General features: G+C 60.9%; 4 protein-coding genes across 6 annotated transcripts; 3 read left to right on the forward strand and 1 right to left on the reverse strand.

Moving 5' to 3' along the window:
• Nucleotides 1-147: 147 nt before the first annotated feature.
• Nucleotides 148-7,489, forward strand: RAB1B (RAB1B, member RAS oncogene family). Of its 2 annotated transcripts, none has more exons than XM_068554782.1 (6): nucleotides 148-267; nucleotides 1,929-2,001; nucleotides 2,294-2,389; nucleotides 2,503-2,598; nucleotides 5,790-5,921; nucleotides 6,014-7,489. In XM_068554782.1, exons 1-6 carry the CDS (start codon nucleotides 254-256, stop codon nucleotides 6,206-6,208), a joined length of 606 nt encoding a protein of 201 aa, XP_068410883.1. In that variant the 5' UTR covers nucleotides 148-253; the 3' UTR covers nucleotides 6,209-7,489. The 2 variants fall into 2 exon arrangements, with proteins under 2 accessions (XP_068410883.1, XP_068410884.1); XM_068554783.1 differs by lacking the exon at nucleotides 148-267 and adding an exon at nucleotides 908-1,018.
• Nucleotides 7,490-8,439: 950 nt separating this feature from the next.
• Nucleotides 8,440-14,391, forward strand: CNIH2 (cornichon family AMPA receptor auxiliary protein 2). Its single transcript, XM_068555669.1, has 6 exons — nucleotides 8,440-8,562; nucleotides 12,438-12,506; nucleotides 12,954-13,001; nucleotides 13,238-13,350; nucleotides 13,452-13,595; nucleotides 13,790-14,391. Exons 1-6 carry the CDS (start codon nucleotides 8,482-8,484, stop codon nucleotides 13,815-13,817), a joined length of 483 nt encoding a protein of 160 aa, XP_068411770.1. The 5' UTR covers nucleotides 8,440-8,481; the 3' UTR covers nucleotides 13,818-14,391.
• Nucleotides 14,392-14,824: 433 nt separating this feature from the next.
• YIF1A (Yip1 interacting factor homolog A, membrane trafficking protein) lies at nucleotides 14,825-19,376 on the reverse strand. Of its 2 annotated transcripts, none has more exons than XM_068556272.1 (8): nucleotides 18,760-19,376; nucleotides 17,856-18,067; nucleotides 17,586-17,690; nucleotides 17,371-17,449; nucleotides 15,991-16,048; nucleotides 15,665-15,820; nucleotides 15,121-15,214; nucleotides 14,825-15,051 (listed from the first exon to the last, which is right to left on the reverse strand). In XM_068556272.1, exons 1-8 carry the CDS (start codon nucleotides 18,788-18,790, stop codon nucleotides 14,881-14,883), a joined length of 906 nt encoding a protein of 301 aa, XP_068412373.1. In that variant the 5' UTR covers nucleotides 18,791-19,376; the 3' UTR covers nucleotides 14,825-14,880. The 2 variants fall into 2 exon arrangements, with proteins under 2 accessions (XP_068412373.1, XP_068412374.1); XM_068556273.1 differs by having other exon boundaries at nucleotides 14,825-15,027; nucleotides 18,760-19,371.
• Nucleotides 19,377-21,514: 2,138 nt separating this feature from the next.
• On the forward strand, nucleotides 21,515-25,156 carry TMEM151A (transmembrane protein 151A). The gene is made up of 2 exons (XM_068556559.1): nucleotides 21,515-21,592; nucleotides 23,825-25,156. The coding sequence occupies exons 1-2, from the start codon at nucleotides 21,515-21,517 to the stop codon at nucleotides 25,154-25,156; spliced, it is 1,410 nt and encodes a 469-aa protein (XP_068412660.1).
• Nucleotides 25,157-25,841: the final 685 nt, after the last annotated feature.

Genomic DNA, 25,841 nt, shown 5'->3' on the forward strand with positions numbered 1-25,841 from the left:
TACAAGCTCCAGAAGGCAACGCGCGGCGATGGTGGAGCCTGGGCTAGGATTACGCCTGCGCAGCGGGGGGCGGGGTGAGTTGCACAATGTAAGGAGACTACAAGTTCCGAGGAGCCACGCGGCGAGGTCCCAGTCCGAAGTATTTGCGCCTGCGCGTCGCGGGCGGGGCCTCTGGGGCGGAGCGGCCACCATCTTGGAACGGGAGGCGGAGCAGAGCCGACTGGGAGCGACCGAGCGGGCCGCCGCTGCCGCCATGAACCCCGAATAGTGAGTGCGCCCCGCCCGCGCCGTCCGGCGCAGCCTCGATCCCGAGTACGGGGCTGTACGCTTACCGGGGTTGTCCGGCCCGGGTCAGGACTGCGCGGCGCCCCCACATCCGGGTCCCTCTTCCGCTGACCTCCCCCCCTCACATCCGGGTTCTGCCCCTCCCCCGGGGGCCCCAGAACCCCAGCTCGACGCCCCGAGTTCTTGCACCCGGGCCCGGAGACTGCGACCCCGAGGGGCACCACTTGGATCCCGAGGCACCGGCACTAGCAGGCCTTGTCGGTCAGGTGACCCCGCAGCCCCGGTCTTTCCAGGCCTCAGTTTCCCCACCTGCTGCCTGAGAGTAGCGGTCTGGGTGCTGACGACGGTCCTGGCATTGTGGAGCCCATCCCCAGAGTTTCTGGTCTCGGTCCAGATTCGGGCCCTTTAGGTCGGGTCGTACATTCTGCTCTCCAGTCCTCCCGGAATCCGGTTCCTGGGGGCTGGCCCGCTGGGTAGCTTTTCCGCAGGTTCTCCCCTCCGGGGCTGCCGCTTTGCCCTTTACCTGGATCAAAGTGCCCTGCCGCTCCCAGAGGCTGGTCCCCTCCCGCCCTCCCCTCACCTTTGCGCAAGCCCCCGGCGCCGCCGTCACACCCCTTCCCTTCGCCGTCACCCTGCCGAAGAAGTTTAGATGAATGTGGCATTTGCTTTCTCCCTTCCAGTGGGATTCTTTGTTCCTCAGACTTTCCTCACTTCTTGGTCACTCCCCCTACGGGTAGGTGGCCCACATCTCTGCCCCGACTTCTCATCGACAGTTTTCCCTTAGTGTCAGTTATCTTCTTCCTCTTTTGCCACTTCCTTTTTCTCCTCCAGATCCTGGCTTCAGATATCCTTGGGGAAGGGTGAAGCTCTGAGCTGGATTATAAGGGGTAACAGAGAAGGGAACCAACAGGCTTTCACAGAGACTTTGGAGTCTGAACCTGGTTTCCAGTATTAAAGTTAACAGCTGTGTAACTCAGGGCAAGTCACTTCCCTTCTCTGGTCTCTGGTTTCTTCATTAGTTGGGAATAACCAGCACTCACTTCATTGGACTGTTGTGAGGCTTGAATGAGATGACGCATTTGAAGTGCTTAGCACAAGGCCAGGCACAAGTAGGAACTGGATAAGTTTTAACTGCTATTACCATTGCCGCTTGTTGACCGTCTCTTTCTGGAGACTTCATACCAGGTTCTTTATATAGGTATTCAGTTAAGTTCTAGGCTGGGCCCTGGCTTCCACTTCTGGGGCCTCCCCTGCCAAGTCAGGTACGGCACACGGCAGTGTAGGAGGGTTTCCCTAAATAACCCCTACTGGACCCGAAACCATGGAGCCTATCAGGAATCAGGGTAGGGTACCCAACTCTGTCACCTAACTCATGTGATCCTTGGCAAGTCACGTCCCTCTCTGTGGCTCCATTTCCTTCTCTGTAAAGTGGGAATTCAGATGCACCCCTTTGGGCCAGCTGTGTTATGGGGAGTGGTCAACCCTCCCCATCCCAGGACTTGTGGGAGGATCTTGTGAGTGCTTTAATAGTCTAAGAATGCTAGAATGCTAGAGAATGCTAGAGAATGCTAGAGTTTTGACTCCAGGATGATGGCAGGTGGGCTCCCTGCCTTCCTTCACACCTTCCCATCCTTTCTCTCCAGTGACTACCTATTTAAGCTGCTTTTGATTGGTGACTCGGGCGTGGGCAAGTCCTGCCTGCTCCTGCGGTTTGCTGTAAGTAAGAAGTTTCCTATGCCATCCATCTGGGGTCCTGGCTGGTGGCCGGAGGGAGAGGGGGGCAACCCAGAGAATAGTGGTTGCAAGACCTGGGAGACCAAGGATGAAGTTGCAGGACTTGCCAGCAACATATCTGGCTGAACAAGGGCATAGGGCTGGCAAGTTGGGGTGCTGAGAACTGGGGCTCAGCAGTTAGGAGCTCAGCTGGGGCAGGACGCTGGAGGGCGGTTTTCCAGATGGGCCTCAGACCTGTTCACTCAGGCCCTTTCCCTGGTCCCTGATCTTTCAGGACGACACATACACAGAGAGCTACATCAGCACCATCGGGGTGGACTTCAAGATCCGAACCATTGAGCTGGATGGCAAAACCATCAAACTTCAGATCGTGAGTGTTGCTCCTCGCAGAATCCCTGGTGCAGAGACATCTCCCTTGGGAGGGGAGGGGCCCTGGGCACGGAGCCCAGGGCTGACCTGCCCGTCTCTCCTGCTGTCTTGCAGTGGGACACAGCTGGGCAGGAACGGTTCCGGACCATCACTTCCAGCTACTACCGGGGGGCTCACGGCATCATCGTGGTGTACGACGTCACCGACCAGGTACTCCCGGGCTCACCATCCCCCACTTTGCCTCCTCAGCCTCAGGTCTTTGGCTTTCGCTGCTTTTCACTGTTCCTGTCCTCCCTCTCTCATGCTGCCCGGAAGGGAGACTGTTCTCGGACTCATTTCACAGGGGGGGAAATAGCTGCAGACCTGGGTCCTCCCCAGGCCCCGCTGCAGGGCCTTGGCAGAACCAGGCCTCACCTCCCTGTCCGACTTGCCACCTTACTCTAGACCTTCCAGGCACCTGTGTTTTGTGGGGGGTTCAGTCAGCTGACTGCTTGCTGTGCTGGGCCCGTGGCCTCCTGGGTAAAGACACTGTGGAGAAGCGATTGGAGGGCCTTACGCAAGGAAGTGAGGGAGCCCTGCACTCTGGGCCCAGTGTGAGCAGAGTTCTGGGAGGCCTGTGTCTGCTGTGGCAGCGTGAGTCTTGTGTCATCGGCATCAGCGGTGATGTTAACAGCGGGAAACAGTCCTGTCACGCGTTACAGTTCACAGGTTCTGTCACAGCCCTTTGATGCTCGTAACACTCCAAAGAGGTGTGTGTTATATTCCCATTTTACAGATGAAGAAATGGGTCGGGGTGGTAAGACTTTCTTAGGCCCTGCAGCCAGTTAAGTGGCGGAGACAGAAAGCCCAGGCCTACTGATTCTACCCGCTTTGTTTTTTTTTAAACTTTGTTGCTTCATGGGGGTCAGGCCCTGGGGACATGGAGATACTTGTGTCAGCCCCAGGCCAGGAGGAGTCCCCGCTCTGAGGGGCAGCTGGGCTCTTCAGCTCACCAGGGACTCGTGATGCCTCCTAGACAACAAGCTGTGGGTGAACTTTGCTCCACTCAGACGGAGGTCACCAAGGACCTCTAACCGCCAAAACTTGTGACTTCATTTCAGTTTTTGCCATGATTGATCTCTCATGGCTTTTAACTCTGTTCTCTTCTCGCTCTTTGAAAAAGTTACTGTGTCAAGGTCTGCCACCTCCTGCTGCAGCAGATTCTCTTTTCAGTGACTTCTTACTGGTCCGTCGTATCCTGCCCCGCTACAGCCCCAGATTCTGTGCTTCTTGATTGCCCCAAGCCTCCTCCTGACTCTCCCTGCACAATTCTGGCCACCTTGTGGTTTGGCTTCTTGTTTTGTGATTTCTACAACTAAAGAGCTATCACTGTGGATCTCCTCCTGTGTCCTGCGTTCTGCTGGCACTTTATGTCTGTGTTAATTCTCATGTTCACAGTATAACCCAGTGAGCTCAATGGTGGCGTCCCTCTTTTCCAGATGAGGAAACACACTTAGACGTATGTTGAGTTACCTGCCCATGGCTTCACAGTCAGGAAAGGCAAAGCCCGTATTTTGAACCCAGGGTTCTTTGCTTCCCAGCACATCCTTTCCTGCCTCTTGACCGCCTTTAGGCCATCTGCAGAGCTCCAGACCATCTGCAGAACTCAGCTTGTCTGGTGCTGGTCTCCCCATCTCTTCCTGAACTGGCTTCTGCATCCTCATCTTTATAACAGAGTCCCTGTTGGCCTGACCAGAAAACTCTTCCCTCCCCCATCCTGTCAGTCCCTGGGCCCCTCTGTTCTCCCCCATCATCTCTCCCAGATCCGTCCCCTCGTAATAATAGCAGTGATGAGGATAATGGCAGCTCTTGCTAATTAAGCACTTGTTATGAGACAAGCCTGCATTCATTATCCCATACTCACAACAGCCCCACCAGGAGGTGCTGTTTTATAGAAGTGAGGAGACTGAGGTTCCGAGAAGCCAAGTGACATATCTAGGACCACACAGTAAGTGGCAGAGGTGGGGCTTAACCCAGGCTGGTCTGACTCTAAATCCTGTGCTCTTCCCTGCCTCATTCCCTGGCTCAGGGCACATCTTCTCTTCCCTGGATTATTCCAGCCATCTCCCAGCTGGTGTCCACCTCCTTGCCGGTCTGATCTGGCCTCGGCACTCCTGCCAGGACTCTCCTCCCGGAACACAGGTGTGCTGCTGCTGCTCCCTTCCGAAGGAAACCTCTGCTGGCTCCTGGTTGTCTAAGACTGGGCCAGGCTAAGACCCTGCCTGCTTGGGCCTGCTTCCTCTTCCTCTCCTTCCCTGCTCAGGGCCTGTGTCCCAGCAGCTTTTAGCTTTTCCCCCTCCCCGAAGACAGCACGCCCCTCCCATCCCATCCCGTGACCCGGCGTATGTCTTCTCCTCCCCTTGCGCCTCTCCCCGTCCCTCCACTGGCACCCACCTGGGGGTAGTTCGTCCCTGCAGGTGTAGGTCGGCTGTAATCTCCCCAGGCAGAGATGATCCTGGAGCTCCACCAGCTCCTGCCTTCTGTCCCTGCAGCGCTTGGTCGCCCTGTCTTGCCATTGTGTGTGCCCTAGTCTAGTCCTCCATTGTCCCCTGAGTGCTTTAGGGCAGGGCCCAGGCATGGTTCCATTATTTGAACCCAGTGTCCAGCACAGGGCCCCGCCTGGGACATGGCAGGAGGTGTACGTTTGAACCCAGTGTGATATCACCAGACCTCTGGCTCCTAAGAAGGGAAAGCGGCTCTAGCTCAAGCATATTCCTAAAAGTTCTGTCCTTTGTCGGCATGCCAGGCGTGGGGGGGGGGGGGTGGGGCGCAGCAGGCCGCCGGGAGAGCCAGGCCGAGCGCGGAGGCTGTCGGTGCCAGAAGTAGGACGAATGTCAGGCCCTGTTCCCAGGATACCTGTCTCCCCCGTCGGCCAGGGTCTCCTCTGCGAGGATCCTCCACCTACCACTGGGCTCCAAGGTTTCAAACCTTAAAGGGATTTTAAGGCCACTGTGGGGACTTTGTAATTCTTGCTAAGCTGTTATCCTTTGTCTCTGTCTTCCCTCTGGCCTCTCTCCTGATGCCGTTTGCTCCCTCCACGTGGTTAGGCCTTTTCTGTGTCTTGGGGAAACACGAGCAGCTGCAGGAAGCAGAGCTGGCTGGCCCTTGGTCTAAGCTGTTGAGGTGTCGGGGCTGTTGGTAGACAGCCGGGGCTCTGCTGGGCCTGGCTCTTGGGGTCTCAGACAGAGGAGGGCAGGAAGGAGCGCTAAGCCTGGAGGAGCTTCCTCTGGGTCCCTGAGCCCAGGGCGCCTGCCTTTCTCAGGAGCCCAGGACAACCATCTTCCCCTCAAAACCCCTGTTCTCCAGGCCTGGCCTAGGGGTGGGAGGTGGGAGCAAAGTAACTTTTGATCTGGTCCCTCTAGGAATCCTATGCCAATGTGAAGCAGTGGCTACAGGAGATCGACCGCTATGCCAGCGAGAACGTCAATAAGCTCCTGGTGGGCAACAAGAGCGACCTCACCACCAAGAAGGTGGTGGATAACACCACAGCCAAGGTGAGCAGGCCTGGGCCAGGCCGCCCGGGTGGGCTGGGGCCTGCTGCCCCTCACCTCCTCTCCCCTTCTCTTTCCTCCTCTCCCCTTATCAGGAGTTTGCAGATTCCCTGGGCATCCCCTTCCTGGAGACGAGTGCCAAGAACGCTACCAATGTCGAGCAGGCGTTCATGACCATGGCTGCTGAGATCAAAAAACGGATGGGGCCTGGGGCAGCCTCAGGGGGTGAGCGGCCCAACCTCAAGATTGACAGCACCCCCGTGAAGCAGGCTGGTGGCGGCTGTTGCTAGGAGGGGCTCGTGGGGTGGGACCGGAGGTGGCACCTTCTCCAGATGATGCCCCTGGAGGGGGCAGGAGGTACTTCCCTCTCCCGGGGCATTTGAATCTGTGGCTTTGGGGTGTCCTGGGCTCCCCATCTCCCTCTGGCCTGTCTGCCTGCCGCCCTGAGCACCGGTTCTGTCAGGGCCCCCAAGGGAGGACACCCAGGACCTTTGGCTGGGGTGAGGGTGCGGGCTTGCTCTGCTGCTGCCTCTGGGTGACTTTAAAAGATACCCCACCGCACACCTTTGGGATGAGGGCTCTCCTCTGTCTGTCTCCCTCCCCCTGCCCCCCGTGTATGCTGCAGTGGGTTTCTCTCCTTACTCTTCTTCCTCCCCTCCCCTGCGCACCCCCCTTCCCCAGGAGCCGAGGGCCTCCCTGGCCTCTACTGCCCCTGGCTGCAGTCAGCACCTGGGGCCAGGAATGGGACCAGGGGATCCAGGGCCCTGGAATGCAGGGCCCTGGGCTGGACCTCAGGACGGGCATGGGGCCACAGGGGCCCAGCAGCCCGCTTTCCTCTCCTCCCTGCCTCCACACCCTGACACACACACTCACAGCTCGAGCCGTCCAGCTGCGGTGGGGTCTGAGCACATCTAGGGCAGGTGGGTGGGCAGCCGCGCTGGGCCTGTGTCTTGAGCCCAGAGGGAGCCTGCTTCTGCCACTCCCTTGCCCTGCCAGAGCCAGGCCCGTGTGCCGCCCGCCCACCGTGCCCCTTTGTCCCCAAGGCAGGCGGAGGCGGAAGGCCCACCGTGCCAGAGGCTGGGCACCAGCCTTAACCCTCTCTCTGCCAGCACCTCCTCCCTTGCCCTGAGGCAGCACATCTGGCTTATTCTCCCCCTTGCGTCCCTTGGAGCCTGTGAGGGCGGATCCTCATCCCCTGCCGCTACTTCTCTGGGAATGTGGGTGCAACCCAGGGTGGGGGGGGCCTCTCCACTTAACTCCCTCCCACCCAGGATGCTAGCCCCCTGCCTCTGACACAGCTTCTTCCTGCAGAAAAACAAACCTTTGATCTCTACCTGAGAAGCCATGTCCCTTGTGCTGTCTCTTGCCTGTCCCACCTGTGCCCTCCCCTCCAGCTTGTATTTAAGTCCCTGGGCTGCCCCTTGGGGTGCCCTCCCAACTCCCAGGTTCCCCTCTGGTGTCATGTCAGGCATTTTGCAAGGAAAAGCCACTTGGGGAAAGACGGAAAGGACAAAAAATAAATAAATAAATTTCCACTGGCCCTCGGGGGAGCCGAGGGTTTTTGCAAGGAAGTTGTGGTGGCTGAGTGTGGTCTGTGGTGGGAGCTGCCTTTGGGTGGCGGGGAAGGAACTGGAGCCCTGGACTTGGTGGGCTGCACAGGGGTCCTGGCTTGGGCTGTGTGTCCTAGGGTTGCTGTTGAAAGGCCTTGACCCATTTCCCGAAGCTAGGAGAGCTGCCTGCTTGTGCTTCTATGGTCTGTCCCCACGGGCCCAGCACGGTTCCGGCCGGCCGGCCGGGAGGGCGGCTGGCGGCCGTCAGTGAGCACCTGGTGAGCTGCCGCCGCCGCCAACACCCACACAGGCGGGTCCGGGATGGGGAGTTGGGCCGCAGACCTTGTGCCCCGCCGTGTCTGGCCCGCAGCCCCTTCAGCCCCGTGGCTCAGCCCCCTCTCCCGGCTTGTTCTGGGTTCAAGCCAGGTGTCTCTGACCCCTCGGACAGTGACAAGTGCTTTGCACTTAAGACCTCGGTCCGACCTCCGTGGCCGGCGAATGAGGGCAGAGGTGCAGGCACCCGTCCGAGTGGACCGAGGGTGGCAGTGGTGGGCTCGTTGTGTGACGTGGGGGGGGGGGGGGGTTATGCCAGGGATGTGCGTCCATGCTTACGTGTCCCTGAGGTTGGGGCGGGGGTGGCGCCCGGGCCGCGCTGGCGGAGGGGCGCACAGAGACCCAGCCCCGCCCGCCCGAGGCTGCTCGCACGGCGGCCCCGCCCCCGGCTCCGCCCCGCCGGCTTCGCGGGCTGGAGAGCGAGGGAGCCGCGGGCGAGGGATCGCAGGATGAGCGATTGGGGCCCGGGCGGCCGGCAGCGGACGCGCCCCCCGAGCCCACCGGCCCGCGCCCCACGGCCCCGCGGCCCCGACCCCGGCCGCGCCGCCCGCGTCCCCCGAGCCCGCGCCCGAGCCCTGCGGGCCATGCCCGGCCGGCCCTAAGCGCGGGCCGGGGGGGGCGTCCCCTTGCGCCCGGGCCCCGCGCTGGCGCCCCCCGGGCCGCCGCCCGGCGCGGGGGCCATGGCGTTCACCTTCGCCGCGTTCTGCTACATGCTCACCCTGGTGCTGTGCGCCTCTCTCATCTTCTTTGTCATCTGGCACGTAAGGCCGGGCTGGGGCTGGGGCTGGGGCTGGGGCTGGGGCTGGGGCTGGGGCTGGGGCTGGGGCTGGGGTCGGAGTGGGGCCAGGGGGCGCTGGGAGCAGGAGGGAGACGGACGGATGGTCTCAGGGCCCGGAGAAACTTGGAGCCTCCTCTCCGCTATCCCTCATCAGTCGACTTCTGTTCGCCCCATAAACACCCCCCATCATCGGCTTCCTTCCCGGGGGGGCCCCCCCTTTCTCCGCCGACCCCGACTGTCTGTGGGTATGTCAGTCGGTCTCTGACCCCCCCTCCCCTGCCCCATGGCAGCCTTGGGGTGTGGGGCGGAATTCTGGGATTCTTGTTCCTTTCCCTCCTATTCCCCCGCCCCCCAACCCCCGCCATCTAGTCGCCCCCGTTTGTCCGTCGGGCAGTTTGTCTGTCTACTCTCCCCACCCCCTTTGTGGGTTTTTCCAGCCAGAGTGATGGAGCCAGTTGCTATGGCAACTGCATCTGTTTACAGGACCCACAGATCGCAGAGCCCATTAACCCTTTCTATTCCCGCCCCCCCACCCCCACTCCCTGACCCAGCAGTGATTGGCTCTAAGCAGCCCCCGAGACCTAACCCCGACCACCAGCTCACCTTGGGTTTCCCTACCCCCTCCTGTTCGGGCTTCCCCCCCAACTAGGTTTCCTCCCCACTTTCCAGCTTTCCTCCTCTTCCTGCCCCCACTTTCCTCTTTGTCTCCTGTTTCCTTTGGTCTGTCTCTCTCTCCAGCCTTGCCTCACACCTGGTTCTTCAAAACGTCCATTTCTCATCCCTTATCCTGATTGCCTCCCTTTAGAGAGGGTCCCTCTCCCCAACTCTCTGGGGCCTTCTCAGTGGTCCCCTGCCTGTCTCCCTTCTACTCACTACAGAACTATCAATCAGCCTCCAGCTTATTTTTTGGGACCCTTGCCCCCCACCCCTTTTACTGCCCTCTCTTCTCCTATGTCCCCTGAGGTTTCAGCCACCACCCTATCCCCTCCACACGGCCTGTGCATCTTGGCCCTGGCCCGCTCAGCTCAGCACCCTCTGCTTGTACGTCCAGCACACACCTCCCTGATAATCGTGTTATCCCCCGCCAGTCTCTCCATACCCGCTTCCTTCCTCTTCCTCCCCATTGCCTCACCTGCTTCTTTCTTGGTCTTCCCACTTCATCACTCCTTTCTTTTCCTGGGACCTGCTGCCTGCCTGCTCCGTGGTCTTCCCTGGCCCTTGATCAGTCTCCCTTCATCATCCCCTGCTGTCCCCTTGCTGTCTGTCTCTTTCACATCAGGATTCCATGGACTCTGACTGCGCCCCTTCTGTGTGAGGAGTGAGCCCCCATAGACACCTTCAGACACACACACCCCATCTGCAGCCCTCTCTCTCTCTCTTTGGGTCTCTCAGTTGCTTTTTCTTTTCTCTGCCCCCTTCTCTGTTTCTCTTTCCCTTCCTCCATCTCCCCTAGGTCCATCTTGGTCTCTCTGAGCCTCCTATCTCATCCCAGGGCCTTGGACAATCCTGTGGGGTGGTGGCAGGAGGGCTGGAGTCCTGAGGACTGGAAGGAATTGAGAGTCACGGGCTGGGCACACAGAGGTAACCAGCTCCTGGGAGGAAAGCTCCTGGAATTCAAGAAGCCCCTTTTTGGGCCCTTCCCCACCCAGAGGCCTCCAACAGCCTCTATGGGGGTCCCTGTCCTCAGGGGATCCTCAGAGCAGACCTCCGTCCAACACACCTGTGTCGATGCTCCTGAGAACCAGGCTCTGGGCGGCTTTGGGAGAGACAAGGATGAGTAAGACTCAGGCTTCGCCCTTCTGGGGCTCCCAGGCTGGGAGAGAGGGCCCAAGTGCTCTCAAAAAATACTCATTGAGCACCGACTACGTGTCAGGCACTGTGTTCGCTCAGCTGTTCAGCTGGGCGATCATAGCAAGTCTCTTGTCCTGAGTCTGTTTCCTCATCGGTAAAGTGGGCTTGTTGTATATACAGCAGAGTGTATATAAGCCCAGAGCAAGGCTTGCCAAGGGGTGCGCGGGTGGGGAGAGGAGGTGTGGTCCTCAATCCAAATTGGTAAGAACTAGAACCTTCCAGGGCAGGACCCCAGATCCCACCACAGACCCTGAGCCTAGGCCCCACTGGTCGCTAGGCAACCCTGGTGGGGAGTGACGCGTGTCTGCTGTCACCGTGGGGGATTGTTTGTTCCAGGGGGCTGAGTCAGCGCCAGGCAGCCTGGGGGGTGGGAGGTGCAACACTCGCCGCCTGCTGGTGGTGCCAGCTCTGGGGCAGACAGACGGCACCCTTCCGCTCCCTGCTGGACCCTGTTGCTGTGCCTGACAGGCAGGCGGCTGCCCAGAGTCAATGGGGAGTTGGTGGGGCTGCTCCAGATGGCCCCAGCTCCCTCCAGGAAGCCCGTGTTCTCTCCCTTCGAGTCTTAAGGGGTCCGGGATGCTTGGGGGTGGTGGGCCCGCTGCCTCATCCTTGGGCTGGTGCTCAGGGGAGGGGACTCCTGAAGTCTCCTCTGCCAGCCTTCCGCCCATGCCAGCTCCCCCCAGGTCTGTCCCATCATCCTCTCAAACACCTGCTCCCCCCAAGAGTTCTCCATCCCAGTGAGGACAGTGCCATCCGCCAGACGCCCCAACACCCAGAGTCACCTTGGGCCCCTTTGCCTCCACTTCACTGCCATTCAAGCCCTCTGGAGTCTGGCTTCTAAATAGCTCTGGAATCCATCCCCACCTCTCCATCCCCACTGTCCCTCTCTTCACTCAGACCACCATACCTCCCCCCCCCCACCCCAAGCCCCAGCCGCAACACTCCAATAGTCCCCTGACTGGTCTAGCCTGAGTGTAGTAAAGTGGTTCAAATTTTAACTCTGGAATCTAACGGGTTTAGAAACCTGGCTTGCCACTAACTAGCTATGCGGCCTTGGACAAGTCATTTAATCTATCTCAGTTTCCTCATCTGCAAAACGGAAGTGATAATACCAGCACCTACGTCATCAGGTTGTTGCAAGCATCAAATGAGTTAATAAACATAAAGCCTGTTGGCATGGAGGAAGCATCATGTATGTCTTGGCTGGGACCGTTAACCAGTTTGTACTTCCTGATCGGTCAACCCTAAAACATCAACCCAACCACCCCGCTTTGCTGCTTTATACCCCTCGATGGCTCCCCTTTACTTCTGTGTTGAAGTCCAAACATCTGGTCTGGCCTCACAAGGCACCCACGTCTGGCGCTGCTGACCTCTCCAGCCCATCTTTCACCATTCCCGTCTTTCTTCCCGCTCGCCTCACGCTTTCACTTTAGCCATATAGAACCTGCAGCTTCCTGAATGTTCCTTATTCTTTCAACCCTCTGCCTTTGTACCTGCTGTTCCTGCTGTTCAGACTGCCTTTCCCGCATTTGTTCACCAGACAAACGCCTACTCAAGAGTCCAGCCTGAACTCCCCATCCCCACCCCATGCTGGATCAGGCACCCACCCCAGGTTCTTCCTGCACTCCACAGCCCTGATCACCCTGGATGTAGTTCACAGTTTTTCTCCCAAGTCTGGGGTTCCTCCCGGGCAGGGGCGGTGTCCCAGGCTTCTGGGACCCAAGTGTTCAGCACAGGGCCCAGCGGAGAAGACACTATCTCTTGGGATGTTTTGGATGGAGGTGTAGTGGACATGTCCTGAACCGGGCATCAGCGCACTAGAGTTCCATTCCAAATTGTTGTGTGACCTTGGGCCAGGCCCCACCCCTCTCTGGGCCTCAGTTTCTCCACCTTTGCAGCACGTCCCATCTGGTCCGATCCCCATGTGTGAATCTTATGCCACAGAAGAATGCGTGGGGGGCCATAAGCTGCTGCCCCAACCCTGACGGGCACACGCCCCTCCCCCAGATCATAGCCTTTGACGAGCTGCGGACCGACTTCAAGAACCCCATCGACCAGGGGAACCCAGCGCGGGCAGTAAGTGATACATGTGCTGTGCCGAGGTGTGTCCGTCCGTCAGTCTTGCCGTATGTCGCAGGTGGAGGACGGCGGGGGGACAGGAAGACGGAGGTAGAGGGGATGGTGGCCGTGCCCCTTCCTCTGCTTTGTCCCCGCCCCCAGCAGACACCTGGCTCGGGCTCAGGGCTCGGGTTCCTCCTGGCGGGGCAGCCGTTGCCAGGCTCTGGGCCGTTGCCAGGCTCTGGGCCGTTGCCGTGGAGACGCGGGTGAAGATCCTTCCATGGTGACGGTCGCTATGGGGACGGCGCGGCTGCTTTCCTGCCGCGCCGCCGGAAACGCCGCAGAGCCTGCTCTGGCGCCCCCTGGCGGCCACGTGCAGGGAGTGGGGGGCGTGGGAGGGTGGCGGGGCGCCCCCAGTGCCCGCTCCTTCACCTCCACCATTGCGGTCTTTTCCTCTCCCTACAGCGCGAGCGTTTAAAAAACATCGAACGCATCTGCTGCCTCCTGAGGAAGGTCAGTGTCAGGGCTAGGGGCAGGAGGCTCCTAGCCGAGCTCAGCGCCACTGTAACCCAGAGCCGGGCCTTCCCCCTCTGCGGCCTGTTTGATCTGCTCTGCCACGTGGGAGGGAGTGGGAGGCTAGAAGCCCTTTCAGTCCCCAGAGGTGATGGTGGGTGGGCACCTCCCAAGTGCCCTTGAAGCTTGGATCTGTCCTAGCACCTGGCCACTGACCTCTCACCCTCACTCCCCAGCTGGTGGTCCCAGAATACTCCATCCACGGCCTCTTCTGTCTGATGTTTCTGTGTGCAGCAGAGTGGGTGACCCTGGGCCTCAACATCCCCCTCCTCTTCTACCACCTCTGGAGGTGAGGGTAGCAGCTGCCTTCGGGAGGGTGAGATGGGAGAGCGGGGCAGGATGTGGGTGGGAGCCTTGAGGGTGGGCACTCAGGCCCCTCCCTCCCCCCAGGTACTTCCACCGTCCTGCGGATGGCTCTGAGGTCATGTATGACGCAGTCTCCATCATGAATGCTGACATCCTCAACTACTGCCAGAAGGAGTCCTGGTGCAAACTCGCCTTCTACCTGCTCTCCTTCTTCTATTACCTGTACAGGTGAGGTCCTGCCCATGGCGGTCAGAAGTCAGGGAAGGGATGTTCCAGGCACCATCCCTCCAACCCCAGGAATGGCTGGGCCCCAAGTTCCTGCCCTTTGCCCTTGATGACTGAGGGCAACCTAGGGCGCGACAGGGTGGGTGGCCAGTAGCGGGCATGCTCGCGACTTGGCTCACTGCCTTGTCTTCCCACAGTATGGTTTATACGTTGGTGAGTTTTTAAGGGGGAAGCCGGCCAGGGAGCAAGCCCAGAACGGACCGGACGCCTGTGCACCCCCAGCCCTGCCCCTGGGCCGCAGAGGCCTCAGCCCCGGGGAGGGAGGGGGCACTGGTGCCCCCAGCCTCCTCTCCCCCCCACCCAAACTGCTGCTGCGGGGACTTCCCGCCTTCAGAGCCCCCTCCCCTTGGACTAGGGCTGGGCAGAGCTCTAAAGAGGGGCAGGAGCTCCTCTGCCAGCCTGTGGGCATGGCAGTCAGTCCTGGAAGGGGCGGGACCTCCAGCCTTGTCCACTTCAGAGGGCATTTAGGCCCTGCCACGGGGCAGGGCTTGACCCTGGAAGTTCTGGGCCGCCCCCTCCACCCCCCCACCCTGGGGCTCCCCCTGCAGGTGGGGCAGTACCCACACCGGGAATGAGCAGGCTCAGCAGGGGGGCAGCCCCACCCCTAGTCTGCCCTCCCCCCTCCCCCAGGCTTTCTCTCCAGACCCCTCCCTGTCCCCCCTTGCCCCAACCCCAGCCACCCTGTCTCTTGGACCTATTTTCTATGTTGCCTGGAGGAGTCCGGCACCCCCTCCCCGGCCATTTGTGACAAAATATGAATAAACTACTGCAAACACGTGGGCCCCAGTTCTGCTCCTAAAAGGCTTAAAGAGGAGATGGGGGGAAAGGGACTGTATAGGGGGCAGTCCTGAGCTAAATCCTTAGCACAGCTGGCCTCACGCCACTAGCCTACAGACCCCGCTAGGGACCTCCTCAGATGGATCAGAGGCCTTTGAGGTCTCCTTAGCAGCTGCCCACTTCCATTCCCACTTTCTCAGCCACAGATAAACAACTATTTCTGCTGAAACACTTCCATCTGCCTTCTGAGGCAGTATCAAGGCCACCAACTCCAGGGAGCCCTCCCTGGATCCCCCTCCTTCGAGAAAGCCCAAGCCTGGTCCCCTGGGCAATGCAAAGGCCCCGAAGTGTTGGCAAATCCCCCCATAAGCCCCAGAAACAAGGCTCAAACGAAATCAAGGAAACCAAATCTTCAATGTATGGAAAAATCAGTGTCAGTGGGGACCGGGGGTCACCGGACCAGGTGGAAGGTCAGCCAGTATATCATGAGGGGCTGAAAGGCTGCAGCTCCCAGAGTCAGGTAGAGCTGGAGATGTTGCCGGGGGGCCGGGACCCCCATGCTGTCGGGGCCCAGGGCTGCTGTTCGCAAAGAGCGCACCTGGAATAAAGGAGAGAGCTGAAGCTGGGCCGGGAAGGGGAAGCTTGTCCCCAGCTCCGACCCCAGGAGAAGAGGAGCCAGCCCCAGACTCACGATGAAGTACATGAGCGCGGATGAAGTCCAGGCCAGCGCCACGTAGTAGCCATCGCTGCCGAACAGCAGGCCCGTGAGAACACTGAGGATCATCCTGCAGCGGGCAGGGGTGGGGGAGGGAGGAAGAGAAGGCTGGAGACCTCCCAAGGGTCCAGGCCTGAGACTGCCCCAGAGCCCAGCCTAGACCCCGCCTACCATCACCGGGGCCCTTTACCCCCAACCTGTCCCCCCCAGGGACCTAGACGCAGAATGAATTGGGAGGGCCAGGACTCAGCCCTAGGACCCGGATCTGAGACCCCCTTCACTACCCCAGCTCACCCCTCTCCCCTGTGCTCCCAGGGTGACTCTCAACACATTCCTGACCTCCTGAGCAACACTACGCAGTTCCTGAGGAGGCTGCTGAAAACAGGTGCTCCTTCTAGCAGAGAAGAGCTAGAGGGGGTCCAGGGTCACAGTTCGAGGCTATAGCTATGCAGGCCGGAAACCCAGAGCGGTAGGCACCCCCGACCCAGGCGAGCCTCCCGCTCGGCCCACAGGTGCTCACCCCACATATTTGTAGCCGCTGTAGGCCAGCAGGTGGAAGGTGCTCAGGTCGCTGCGCACGGTGGCCAGGTAGACGCCCAGGAGCAGAGCTAGCACCTCCATCACAACCCACACCAGCGCCGTGCTTGCACACAGGCCCAGCACCTCTGGGGAGAACCTGTGGCCGTGTGGGGGTCGGGTGAGGGGAGCCCCAAACCAGCCATCCCGTGGCAGGTGCAAGACTGGGGGCACGGGTGGACTTGGGAGCTGGCACAAATCCCCTAGGGAGGTGAGGAGAGGAGTCAGGAGTGGAGAAGTGGTGGGAATGGGGAAGGGGTTGGCACTGACCTTTTCTGAATGCCCAGTGCCATCCCAGCCAGCAGCACGTAGGTGATGAAGGCCATAGCTGCCAAGAGCCAGAGAGATGTCATCAGCCTGGTTTCCTCAACCAGAGCGACCCCACTAGGTATTCAGAGCCACTGACACCCCCGTACTTCCTTCCCTGCATATCCCAACATGCTCGACCTCCACACTCAGCTCCCCAGTGCCCTGCCTGGGACGCCTTTTGCTGCTCAGCCCTCTCCCACTGTGTAAATGCTACCTGACCCTTCTCTCAGGACCACCAAGCCACCTCCTTCCCCGTCCCTGTACTAGGAAACTCACCAAAGTTTCCTGCTGTGTCTCAGAAACTACATCACAGGCCAGAGTTACCTCTGCTATTCTCACAAAAGCTCAGATGGCAGCTGGGTTTTCACAGCAATTTCAACTCCTCAGTCCTGTCCTCTGCCCCCTTCAAGCACCAGAACTGACGTGCCCACAAGAGGGCACAGTGTCTGGAGACAGCAAACCAACTCTACCACCTATAAGCTGTGTATCCTCAAAGATACTCAAATCTCTCTGAGCCTTGGCTTCAACGTGTAAAACAGGGATGGCAGTTCCTGCCTTACACAGTGACTATGAGAGGGCAACAAAATGAAGGAGGGAAGAAGAACCTGTGTCTCTCCCAGGGCAACTGGGCTGTTTGGCTGCCCTCCTGGTAGCCCCTCTGAGGGCTGGCCCGGGCATACTCACCCCTCCTCCAGCGTGTCCACCAGGGGCCTCGCCTTGTGCAGGCCCCAGGACAGAGAGAAGTCAGATGCAGAGTCTGCCAGCCACTGCACAGTGTGGGCGGCCTGACCCATGCCATGTAGACAGGCAGTTGTGGGAACCCAGAAGGGAGTGACCACCTCCTCAAGGAAGGGGATACTGGAGCAGGCCTTGGAGGACAAGTAATAACAGTGATAACAGCTAATGTTACTGCGTGCTTCCTGTGTGCCACGTGCTGGCTGAGCACACACAGCCCTTCACTGAATTTCCACAACAGTCCTCTGTGGTAGGAACTGTTGTTATTCCAGTTTTTCAGGAGCATGAAAGTAGCCACCTGAGGTCCCATAGCTGGAAGTTGCAGGGCCAGGTCTAAACCCAAGGCTCCAGGCTGGGGAGGGACATGGTCTAAGTCAAGTGGCAGGAAGGTCTCAAAAGGGAGTACCCTGAGAGTACACCCAGGAAGCTGCTTACTGGTCACCCCACTCTGTCTACCTGGTCTACCTGGCGTCTAGGGACACCACAAAAAGCCAGACACAAAAGCACCAAGAGCAGATGCTGAACCAACACATGAGCATCTCTCTTCTCGTTGGCGCCTCAAGGCACAAGTCCCCCCATAACCCCTAGCCCAGGTCAAAGACTCACTGGGGATATAGAGGTCGGGGGCGTTGAGGTCTTGCCGCGGGGGCAAAGGCACATCACGACTGTACTGCACTTCCCAGTTCTGGTGGTGGCAGCAGCAGCCAGGTTAGGAGGAAAAGACAAGAGAGGAAAGAAGGGGGTTGAGACCTGGGGGCCAGACTCTGGGGCAGGATGAGGGAGGCAAGGGGGTCCACCAGCTCACCTGGTAGGCAGCTCACCTGGTGTGTGTAGGGGAAGACCAGTAGCCCTAGCTTCTTGGCCACATAGGCTGTGTCCACAGCGAAAAAATACTTGAGTTTGTTCACAGACACAAAACGGTGCAGCTGGGAGGGGAGAGAGGAGGCTGTGGGCAAGCTGCACCCTCAAACCTCGGGGTGCTCCTCTATGTGCTCCTTCCCTGAGGGCTGCTGTGAGGATTAGGTGGGATCCCGTGATGCCCCAGCCCTGGCCAGAAATCCTGCCACCCTTGCCCTGGGGGTGGGCCACACCTCCTTGTGCACCATGTCCTTCCCATGGAATGCGATGGAGCTGCCATAGGTCATAGCCATGTTGGCCATTGGGTCCCCAATCAAGTGGTTGACATTGAAGGCCACGTCGGCTCCTGGGGCTGGGTATCCCCCCGGCTGGCTGGAGTAACCACCGCTTGTGTCATCGAAGAGGGGAGGGGGATCTGGAGCTGCCCGGGCCCTGTGCTTGGAGCCTGTGGGTTTGTAGGTGCCAGAGTAGGTGACAGAAATACCAAGCATGAGCCCAAACCACTGCCCCTTCCCCAGGCTGGGCAGCCCTGTATGGGTCCTGGGAGCACCAAGCAATCAGTGAGGGAAACCAGCTGGATGAGGAGTAGCTGACCCAGACAGAACTTTGACGAGGGATCCTTTTGGAGAGGTGCTAAATGTGGGCAAAGAAAGAGCTGAGGCAGCCCCTGGAAGTGGGTACCCGTCTGAGGGTTCCTGGGGGCCTCCTCAAGGGTACTGATCTCTGAACTGAGCCTTGGAGACTGAATTTGCTAGGTGAAGACAATTGGCAGGGCATCCCCGCATGAACAAGGGTGGGAAAGGCGACGGCTGGGTACGCGGAGGCCCTGGGAAGTGGTGAGAAACTCTACCAGGGTCATGACAGGGAAAGGAAGTTTGGGAGGCAAACCCCATTCATGCCCGAGTCGGGCACGGGGATCCCAGCAGTGCTGTCACCGCCCGATCTGATCTCAGGTTTGGGCCGAGAGGGCGAAGTCCGGGACGCGTTGCAGAGTCTCACGGGGCAGGAATCCGAATGACATCCGCCGCCCTGGGCAGCGGTCACGGCCGCCCCTCTCCCTCAGGGTGAGCGGGCCGCGCAGCCGACACTCCTCGGGCCGGTCGGCCCGCGCCCCCGCCCACCCCGCGCCCCACGCACCGTGGGCTCCGTAGCCCGAGTGATAAGCCATGGCCCAGACGCTCGCTCTTTCCGAGGGCCCGCTGCGTCGCCTCGTGGTACGAATACTAGTGAGGCAGCTGCTTCGCTTCCTGGGCACCGACCGAGGTTACCGAGCAGCCAGACACGTCCCCGTCCTGTCCGACGACAACAGCATGTCCGCAGCGTCATCCTCTGCCGCCTGCCATTGGCTCCTCGGCGGCGCCGGCTTGCCCATCCCCTCTCCCAATTGGTTACTGGCGTGCCCTCGCCGAAACGGATTCGGCAGTAACCAACTTCCGGGCGGGGGAATAGGCGGAGCAACTTGAGGCTCTCTCGGATTGGATAGCGAGGTTGTTAGTTCGCGGCGGAGCAGCCAATAGAAGGGTGAAAGTAGGAGGAGATTGAGAAGTATTTCCGCGCCTGCGCAGTGGAGCACTTGACGCTCTACCTGCCACGACTACAGCAGGAGAAGACCCGGCGGAGGCTGGCGGCGGCTGGAGTCCGGGAATGAAGTGTCGCTCGCGGGACGTGCTCCAAGAGGGAGTGGGACGGTGGGGCTGTGACCAAGCCCTGTCCCTCGGGGCTCTTTCCCCTCCTTCTCAATGCTAGCTTTCCTTCCCCGTCCTCCATACTTCCCCCAGTACTGGCGCGGAGCCCGGGCAGCCGGGGCGGGGGTGGGGTGGGGTGGGGTGCTGGTAGGAGGCCGGGCCGAGCAGTGACTGCGCGGCCCAGCGAGCTCCGGGATGTTGACTCCACCTCCCGCCTCCCACCACTCCTTTCCGCGCGGGTGCTGTCCGCCGTTTGGTGCTGAAATTCCCTACCGCCACTGCCGCCATCCTGCAGACTCCGAGGGCCTGGGCTCTCGATACACACAAACACACACACACACACACACCTGGGCTCTCGATACACACACACACACACACACACACCTGGGCTCTCGATACACACACACACACACACACACACACACACACACACACACACACTACATGTATTGAAAAACCGAGGTCCGGGTCTGAAGTCCCAGAAATTGGGTGGTAATAAATTGGGTGGTAATAGTTGGGATAGGATCCTGCACCAGGCTTGTCCCGTCGACTCTCCCGTGGTCCAGATGATTTGTGGGTGGAGATGTGCCGATTCGCCTCCTGAAGCATGGTTGCAACTCCTGAGTCATTGCCAGCCCTGCAGTCATCTCGAAGTGAGACCCCCAAGCCTCACTCATGACCTCAGGGGCTCCTTTCTCTCCACCTTTCTCTCATTCCCACCTTTCCCGGAGACAGTCTTCGGGGCCTCCCTTCACACAGACCTCCAGCCACCACTTTCTACAGAGCAAGATCAGGTCCTCTTCGACCTGCCTCTAGTTAGCTACCCAGTGTCCAGTTACACCAGCTGACCTTCCTGCTCTCCGAACTCAATCCACATGGTCCAATTGCAGTGCCTTTGCCCAGAAGTCCCCTCCACCTGGGATGCCCTTCCCCCTCATATCCACTTGTCCAAAACCTAATTATCCCTTAAGAGTCAGTTCAACTTGTGCCTCTCAGAGAGACAGAGGGAAGAGTCCTGGCTTGGGATGGAGGCCGGAGGCCAGGCTCTAGGCTCCCTCTGGGTGCAGTAGTTTGCCCTGGATGTAAATTCCATGAGGACAGGGCCTGTGTCATTCTCCACTTCTACACTTGTCTTCACGATGCTTGTGAATGCTTCACAGTACTTGTATATAGAAGACACCTAATAAACATCTGCGCCTAATAATTTTTTTTTTTAAATGGATGAAACTCTGGTTCAGTCCTTTTTTCTCTCTACCGTTTCGGTTACTTCATCTTTAAATGGGTAGGGGTGTTGAACAGAATGGTCTTTGAGTTGCTCTTTAGGGGAAAAAAAAATCACAAAACAAACCCCACCTAGCATTGCTGCTCCCTATGTCCCACCCACTGATTGTCTACCTTGGGGGCTAGGCCCTGGCCCAGGGGCAGATGTGAAGGTCTGAGGCCCCTGAGGGTCAGAGAGCAGCACTGGGGCCACCAGTACCTGGGAGGTGGTCCTCTCATGCAGGACAAATCCCACTCGCCTGTACAGCATGATGAATGTGCATTGAATCCAGCACCTTTCCATCCCCATTTCTCCGGTGGGAAAACTGAGGTTGGGGGTGAAGGGTGCTGACTCAAGATCACAAAGCCTAGGGCCCCGGGTGTCCTGGCCTCCTGCTTGCCTGCTCTAAGTGGAGCCCAGCGCCTCTGTCCAGCTAACGAGGCTCACCACAGCTTTCCGGGCTGTAACTGCCCCCTCCACCACCGCAAGCGAGGCTTCAGGGGTGGGGTCTGGGTGGGCTCAGGCCTGGGCCTACTCAGAGATAGGACCCCGCGGGTACCCACCCCCTTCGAGATTCATTTTACAGCAGGGGAGGCTCAGGCCCCAGAGAGCAAGGACTCGTCCAAGGTCGCAAGCTCGATCGCGGCAGGAAGGGAACCCAGGCGTCCGTTCACCCAGCCTGGGCTTCTCAGGGGCGGGGGCAGCGCCCGAGGTGCCAGGCGCTGCCGGCGGCGCCGAGGGTGCCGCGGGGGCGGGGTCAGCGGAGGGCGGGGCGCCGGGCACCGCGGCTGCCAACGCCTCCGCCGCGCTCAGGCTCTAGCTCCGCGCACTCCCTCCGCGGCCGCTGAGCCGAGCGGACGCCCTCCGGGGCCGCGTCGCAGCCCTCCGCGCTCCCCCCTATCATGCCCCGGGCCCGGGCGGGGGCCGCCCAAGCAGCCAGGACACCATGCCCGAGGGCGGCGGTGGCGGCGACGGCGGGGAGGTGCCCGCGCTCATCCCGGACGGCGAGCCGCTGCGGGAGGAGGTACCGGCTCTGTGTGGTGGGGGCCGGGGCTGGAGCGGGAAGAGGGGGACAAGGGAAGGGGCGACCACCAAGGCGGGGGCTGAGGAGGGAAGTCCGGAGACCCTGTGGCCAATGACGTCACTGGGGTAGCTTGCGTCCTGCAAGAGGTCCTGGGGCCTAGGAGCCCACGTGGGGGTAGGGGTGGGGTTGTCTGGGAAGGGATGGGGGGCAACTCCCGCCCCCGACGCCCCCTCATCCCGCCTCGCCTTCCTGTGACGTCAGCACCTGGCCCCTGCGCGGCCCCATTCTGCAGCGCTGCCCCTCACCCCCAGAGCCCCGGGGTCAGGCCCCCAGGCACTCACGAGGTGCCCGGGCGTCGCCTGCAATGCAGCAGCGGTAGCGGGGACATGGGGGGCGGGGAGCGGAGGGAAGAGGGGAAAGAGGGAGGGAGGTGGCCTCTGGTACCCCTTCTCCCTCTCCCTGAGGTGAGGCCCCAGGGCCCATCCTGCTGGTTGGGACCCTCAGAATGGCCCCTCCTCAGTCCTAGCCAGGAAGAGGGTCTGCAGGGCTGTAGGGCCCAGTGTGGGGTGTTGGGGGTGGTAGGTGGTGAGTAGATCTCTGTGTGTGTTTCGGTGGACGGAGGGTGCTTGTGGGTGTGTGAATGTCAGTGCGTGCTCTGCACACCTTGAATGGGATATACATGCCCTATAGTCAGGTGAGGGTCTGGTGGGTCCCTTGGCTTGGGTGAAGTGCTCACGTGTGAGTGCATGTGAGTGTATCATCCTGCGGTGTGTGGGTCTCTCCCGGTAGAGTCTGTAGGTTGTGGGTGTCAGGTCGCAGTAGGGGTGGGGGGATGTGCACCGTGGTAGGTAAGGGGCTGCCGTGTCCCTGCACTTCAGCGAATGTGTAACATTTATGTGCATCTGTGTGTCCTGTGTGGGTGGGTTGGGGGAGGGGGTGCGTGTGCACCTGTGCACCAAGTTACAGTGGGGGAGGGGGGTTGCGCCCTGGGCTCTGGTGAGGGTCTGCTGCGTGCTGGATAGACAGGCAGCGGTCACATTCCCGGTGGGTGGGTTCTTCCGTGAACTTGGGGTGGGGTGGGGTGGGGGTCGCGGATGAAGGTACGTGCATCCCACTGGCCCCGCAGGTCAGGGTAGTGGTATGCCTCTGGTGGGCGGCTGCTCCGGGCTGGGATGGGGACAGTTCCTCTCCTCCTGGGTTTCTCACGGCCTGGTGGGACTGTGGGGGAAAAGGTGGCCCGTTAACCGCCCCCTGCTTCTTCCTCCAGACCACGTCTTCCTTCTCCCCCTTTTCACCCCTTCTCTCTTCCGCCTTCTCTCTCCTTAGGCACCTGGGGATGAGGTGGGAGCCAGGCTGGCAGCCCGGCCAGGGAGTGGTCCCTGCTGCCCGGCAGCTGTGTCCCGCCCCCCCCTCAGCACAGATGGGGAGTGGAGGACGGCACTGCATCTGCTCCCCACCCCACCGCCCAGACTCACACCTCTCCCTCTCTTCCTCTTTCTCATTTACTTAAAAGCCTCGCCCAAGTCTCCTGCTGTCCCTAGCGAGACCAAGGGACTAGAGGGAGTTGCAGGGTGACGGTAATAATATTTATTCCCATGGCCAGACCCTGTGCTAAGATCTTCACACGTTATGATCTCGTTGAATCCTCACAACAACCCCAGTTTACAGAGGAGGAAGTTGAGGTCCAAAGAGGATGAGGGAACTGCCCAAGTCATACAGTGAGTGGTGGAGCCAGCACCCAATCCTGGGCTCCTAAGCCCATGCTCTTCACCCCTAGGACCCCTGCCACCCTGGCTTCCCACACCACCAGGTCCAGGAATCAGTGCCCAGAGAGGGCAGGGGTATGGCCCCAATCACACAGCAAATCGGGAGCAAAGTCAGGACCAGAGCTCAGTTTTCTCAGTGGCCAGTCGTGGGGGAGAGGGGGGTCCTCTCCTCTTTTGGCAGAGATGGGTCTATTTTGTCCTACATGCCCCTGACCGAGAGATGACAGGGCACAGTGGAGGATAGGCTTGGGGCAGAGAGGCCTGGGTTTGAGTCCTGCAGCTCGACTGTCAGTTGGCTAGAAGGGTGAGGCCTGGAGCAAGTTGCCCCGTCCCTCAGAGCCTCAGTTTCCTCCTCTGTAAAGTGGGGGCACAGCACCACCTCCTTCAAGGGGCTTCAGCAGAGCAGCAGGCACAGCGGACGGCCGCGGGCTGACCCACGCCTCTCCTCTCTCTGCCCACTCCGCAGCAGCGGCCCCTGAAACAGTCCCTGGGAAGCTCCCTGTGCCGCGAGTCGCACTGGAAGTGCCTGCTCCTCACGCTGCTCATCCACGCCTGCGGCGCCGTGGTGGCCTGGTGTCGCCTGGCCACGGTGCCGCGGCTGGTCCTGGGGCCCGAGGCGGCCCTGGCCCAGGGGGCTGGGGGCCCGCCGCCCACCTACCCAGCCAGCCCCTGCTCGGACGGCTACCTGTACATCCCACTGGCCTTCGTCTCCCTCCTCTACCTCCTCTACCTGGCTGAGTGCTGGCACTGTCACGTGCGCTCCTGCCAGGCGCCGCGCACCGACGCCAACACCGTGCTCGCCCTGATCCGCCGGCTGCAGCAGGCGCCGCCCTGCGTCTGGTGGAAGGCCACCAGCTACCACTACGTGCGGCGCACCCGCCAGATCACCCGCTACCGCAACGGCGACGCCTACACCACCACGCAGGTCTACCACGAGAGGGCCGACAGCCGCTCGGCTCGGGGCGAGTTCGACTACTCGGCCCACGGCGTCCGCGACGTCTCCAAGGAGCTCGTGGGCCTGGCCGACCACGCGGCCACGCGGCTGCGCTTCACCAAGTGCTTCAGCTTCGGCAGCGCCGAGGCCGAGGCCTCGTACCTCACCCAGCGGGCCCGCTTCTTCAGCGCCAACGAGGGCCTGGATGACTACCTGGAGGCCCGGGAGGGCATGCACCTGAAGGACGTGGACTTCCGTGAGTCCCTCATGGTCTTCGCCGACCCTCGCAGCCCGCCGTGGTACGCGCGCGCCTGGGTCTTCTGGCTGGTGTCAGCGGCCACGCTGTCCTGGCCGCTGCGCGTCGTGGCGGCCTACGGCACGGCCCACGTGCACTACCAGGTGGAGAAGCTCTTCGGCGCCAGCTCGCCCGCCCCCGGGGCCGGGCCCAGCGGGCCCCCGCTCTCCCGTGTGGCCACGGTGGACTTCACCGAGCTCGAGTGGCACATCTGCTCCAACCGGCAGCTGGTGCCCAGCTACTCAGAGGCCGTGGTCATGGGCGCCAGCTCGGGCGCCTACCTCCGTGGCTGTCAGCGCTGCCGCCGCTCCGTCAGCAGCAACTCGCTGCCCCCCGCCCGGCCCAGCGGGCCCCGCCTACCTTTTAGCCGCAGCCGCCTCTCGCTGGGAGCCGGGGGCCGCGCCACACCGGGGGTCTTCCGAAGCCTAAGCGGGGGGCCGCTGGGGCGCCGTGGGGAGGACACGGAGCCCCTGGAAAGCCCACCGTGCTATGAGGACGCCCTTTACTTCCCGGTGCTCATCGTCCACGGTGACAGCGGCTGCCAGGGGGACGGGCAGGGTGCGCTCTGAGACCCCCGCGGCCCCCAGACTGGCCCTCTCCCCACCATCCCACCACGGGGCTTCCACGCCTGAGTAATTGTTATCCAAAACAGGAGGGAAGACAGACCAGCACACAAGGGATGGGGTGGGGTTGGAGCCCTTAGACAGGCTAACATGCAGGGACCCGCGGTCATTTGGGGGGCAGAGGGACACCACCGCGGTTGGGTCTACGAACCGTCCCAGCATGGCTCCCCTCCACCACCACCACCACGTCCCACCCCCTGCAATGGCGGACGATCTAGCTTGGGGGCCTCTCAGGCTGCGCAGGGAAGGAAGTTTCCAGAAAGCCTGGGCTGGGGGAGGAGTCCCGGGGACAGCTGTTGCCTGCAGCAGAGGGCTGCCTATGGACTCTTCCCCGCATGGCTGAAGCCACGTCGGGGGCCCTCGAGCAACCCAGAAGCACAAATCAGTGGTTTGGGGCCACCCAGCTGGGCTGGCATCCATGAACCTGAAGAGCCAGCTATGGCAGCACCACGGCCTCGGCCCCACTACCCTCCCAAAGTCCCCGTCCTCCTTCCCTGACAGGTCCGTCCCTGCCTGCCCTCTGGCCTCTGCTCAGGGCCAGTCCCTGATCAGACCCTGTGGCGCGGCCCCTCTACCAGGAGCCTGGTTCTTGGAGCACAGCCCTGTCCCACCCCCCACCCCCCCCTGTTTT

Source organism: Eschrichtius robustus, chromosome 11, assembly GCF_028021215.1.
Source record: "Eschrichtius robustus isolate mEscRob2 chromosome 11, mEscRob2.pri, whole genome shotgun sequence".
NCBI lineage: Eukaryota > Metazoa > Chordata > Mammalia > Artiodactyla > Eschrichtiidae > Eschrichtius > Eschrichtius robustus.

Bases quoted from the DNA above. Each gene is read 5' to 3' on its own strand.
- CNIH2 (XM_068555669.1), top strand. From the start codon at position 8,482: ATGGCGTTCACCTTCGCCGCGTTCTGCTACATGCTCACCCTGGTGCTG. The intron at 13,002-13,237 runs GTCAGTGTCAGG...CTCACTCCCCAG, and splicing joins TCTGCTGCCTCCTGAGGAAG to CTGGTGGTCCCAGAATACTC. The intron at 13,596-13,789 runs GTGAGGTCCTGC...GTCTTCCCACAG, and splicing joins TTCTTCTATTACCTGTACAG to TATGGTTTATACGTTGGTGA.
- TMEM151A (XM_068556559.1), top strand. From the start codon at position 21,515: ATGCCCGAGGGCGGCGGTGGCGGCGACGGCGGGGAGGTGCCCGCGCTC. The intron at 21,593-23,824 runs GTACCGGCTCTG...CCCACTCCGCAG, and splicing joins GCGAGCCGCTGCGGGAGGAG to CAGCGGCCCCTGAAACAGTC.
- RAB1B (XM_068554783.1), top strand. From the start codon at position 939: ATGTGGCATTTGCTTTCTCCCTTCCAGTGGGATTCTTTGTTCCTCAGA. The intron at 1,019-1,928 runs GTAGGTGGCCCA...CTTTCTCTCCAG, and splicing joins CTTGGTCACTCCCCCTACGG to TGACTACCTATTTAAGCTGC. The intron at 2,002-2,293 runs GTAAGTAAGAAG...CTGATCTTTCAG, and splicing joins GCCTGCTCCTGCGGTTTGCT to GACGACACATACACAGAGAG.
- YIF1A (XM_068556272.1), bottom strand. From the start codon at position 18,790: ATGGCTTATCACTCGGGCTACGGAGCCCACG. The intron at 18,068-18,759 runs GTGCGTGGGGCG...ACAAACCCACAG, and splicing joins CTCGGGCTACGGAGCCCACG to GCTCCAAGCACAGGGCCCGG. The intron at 17,691-17,855 runs GTGTGGCCCACC...CTCCCCTCCCAG, and splicing joins AGGACATGGTGCACAAGGAG to CTGCACCGTTTTGTGTCTGT.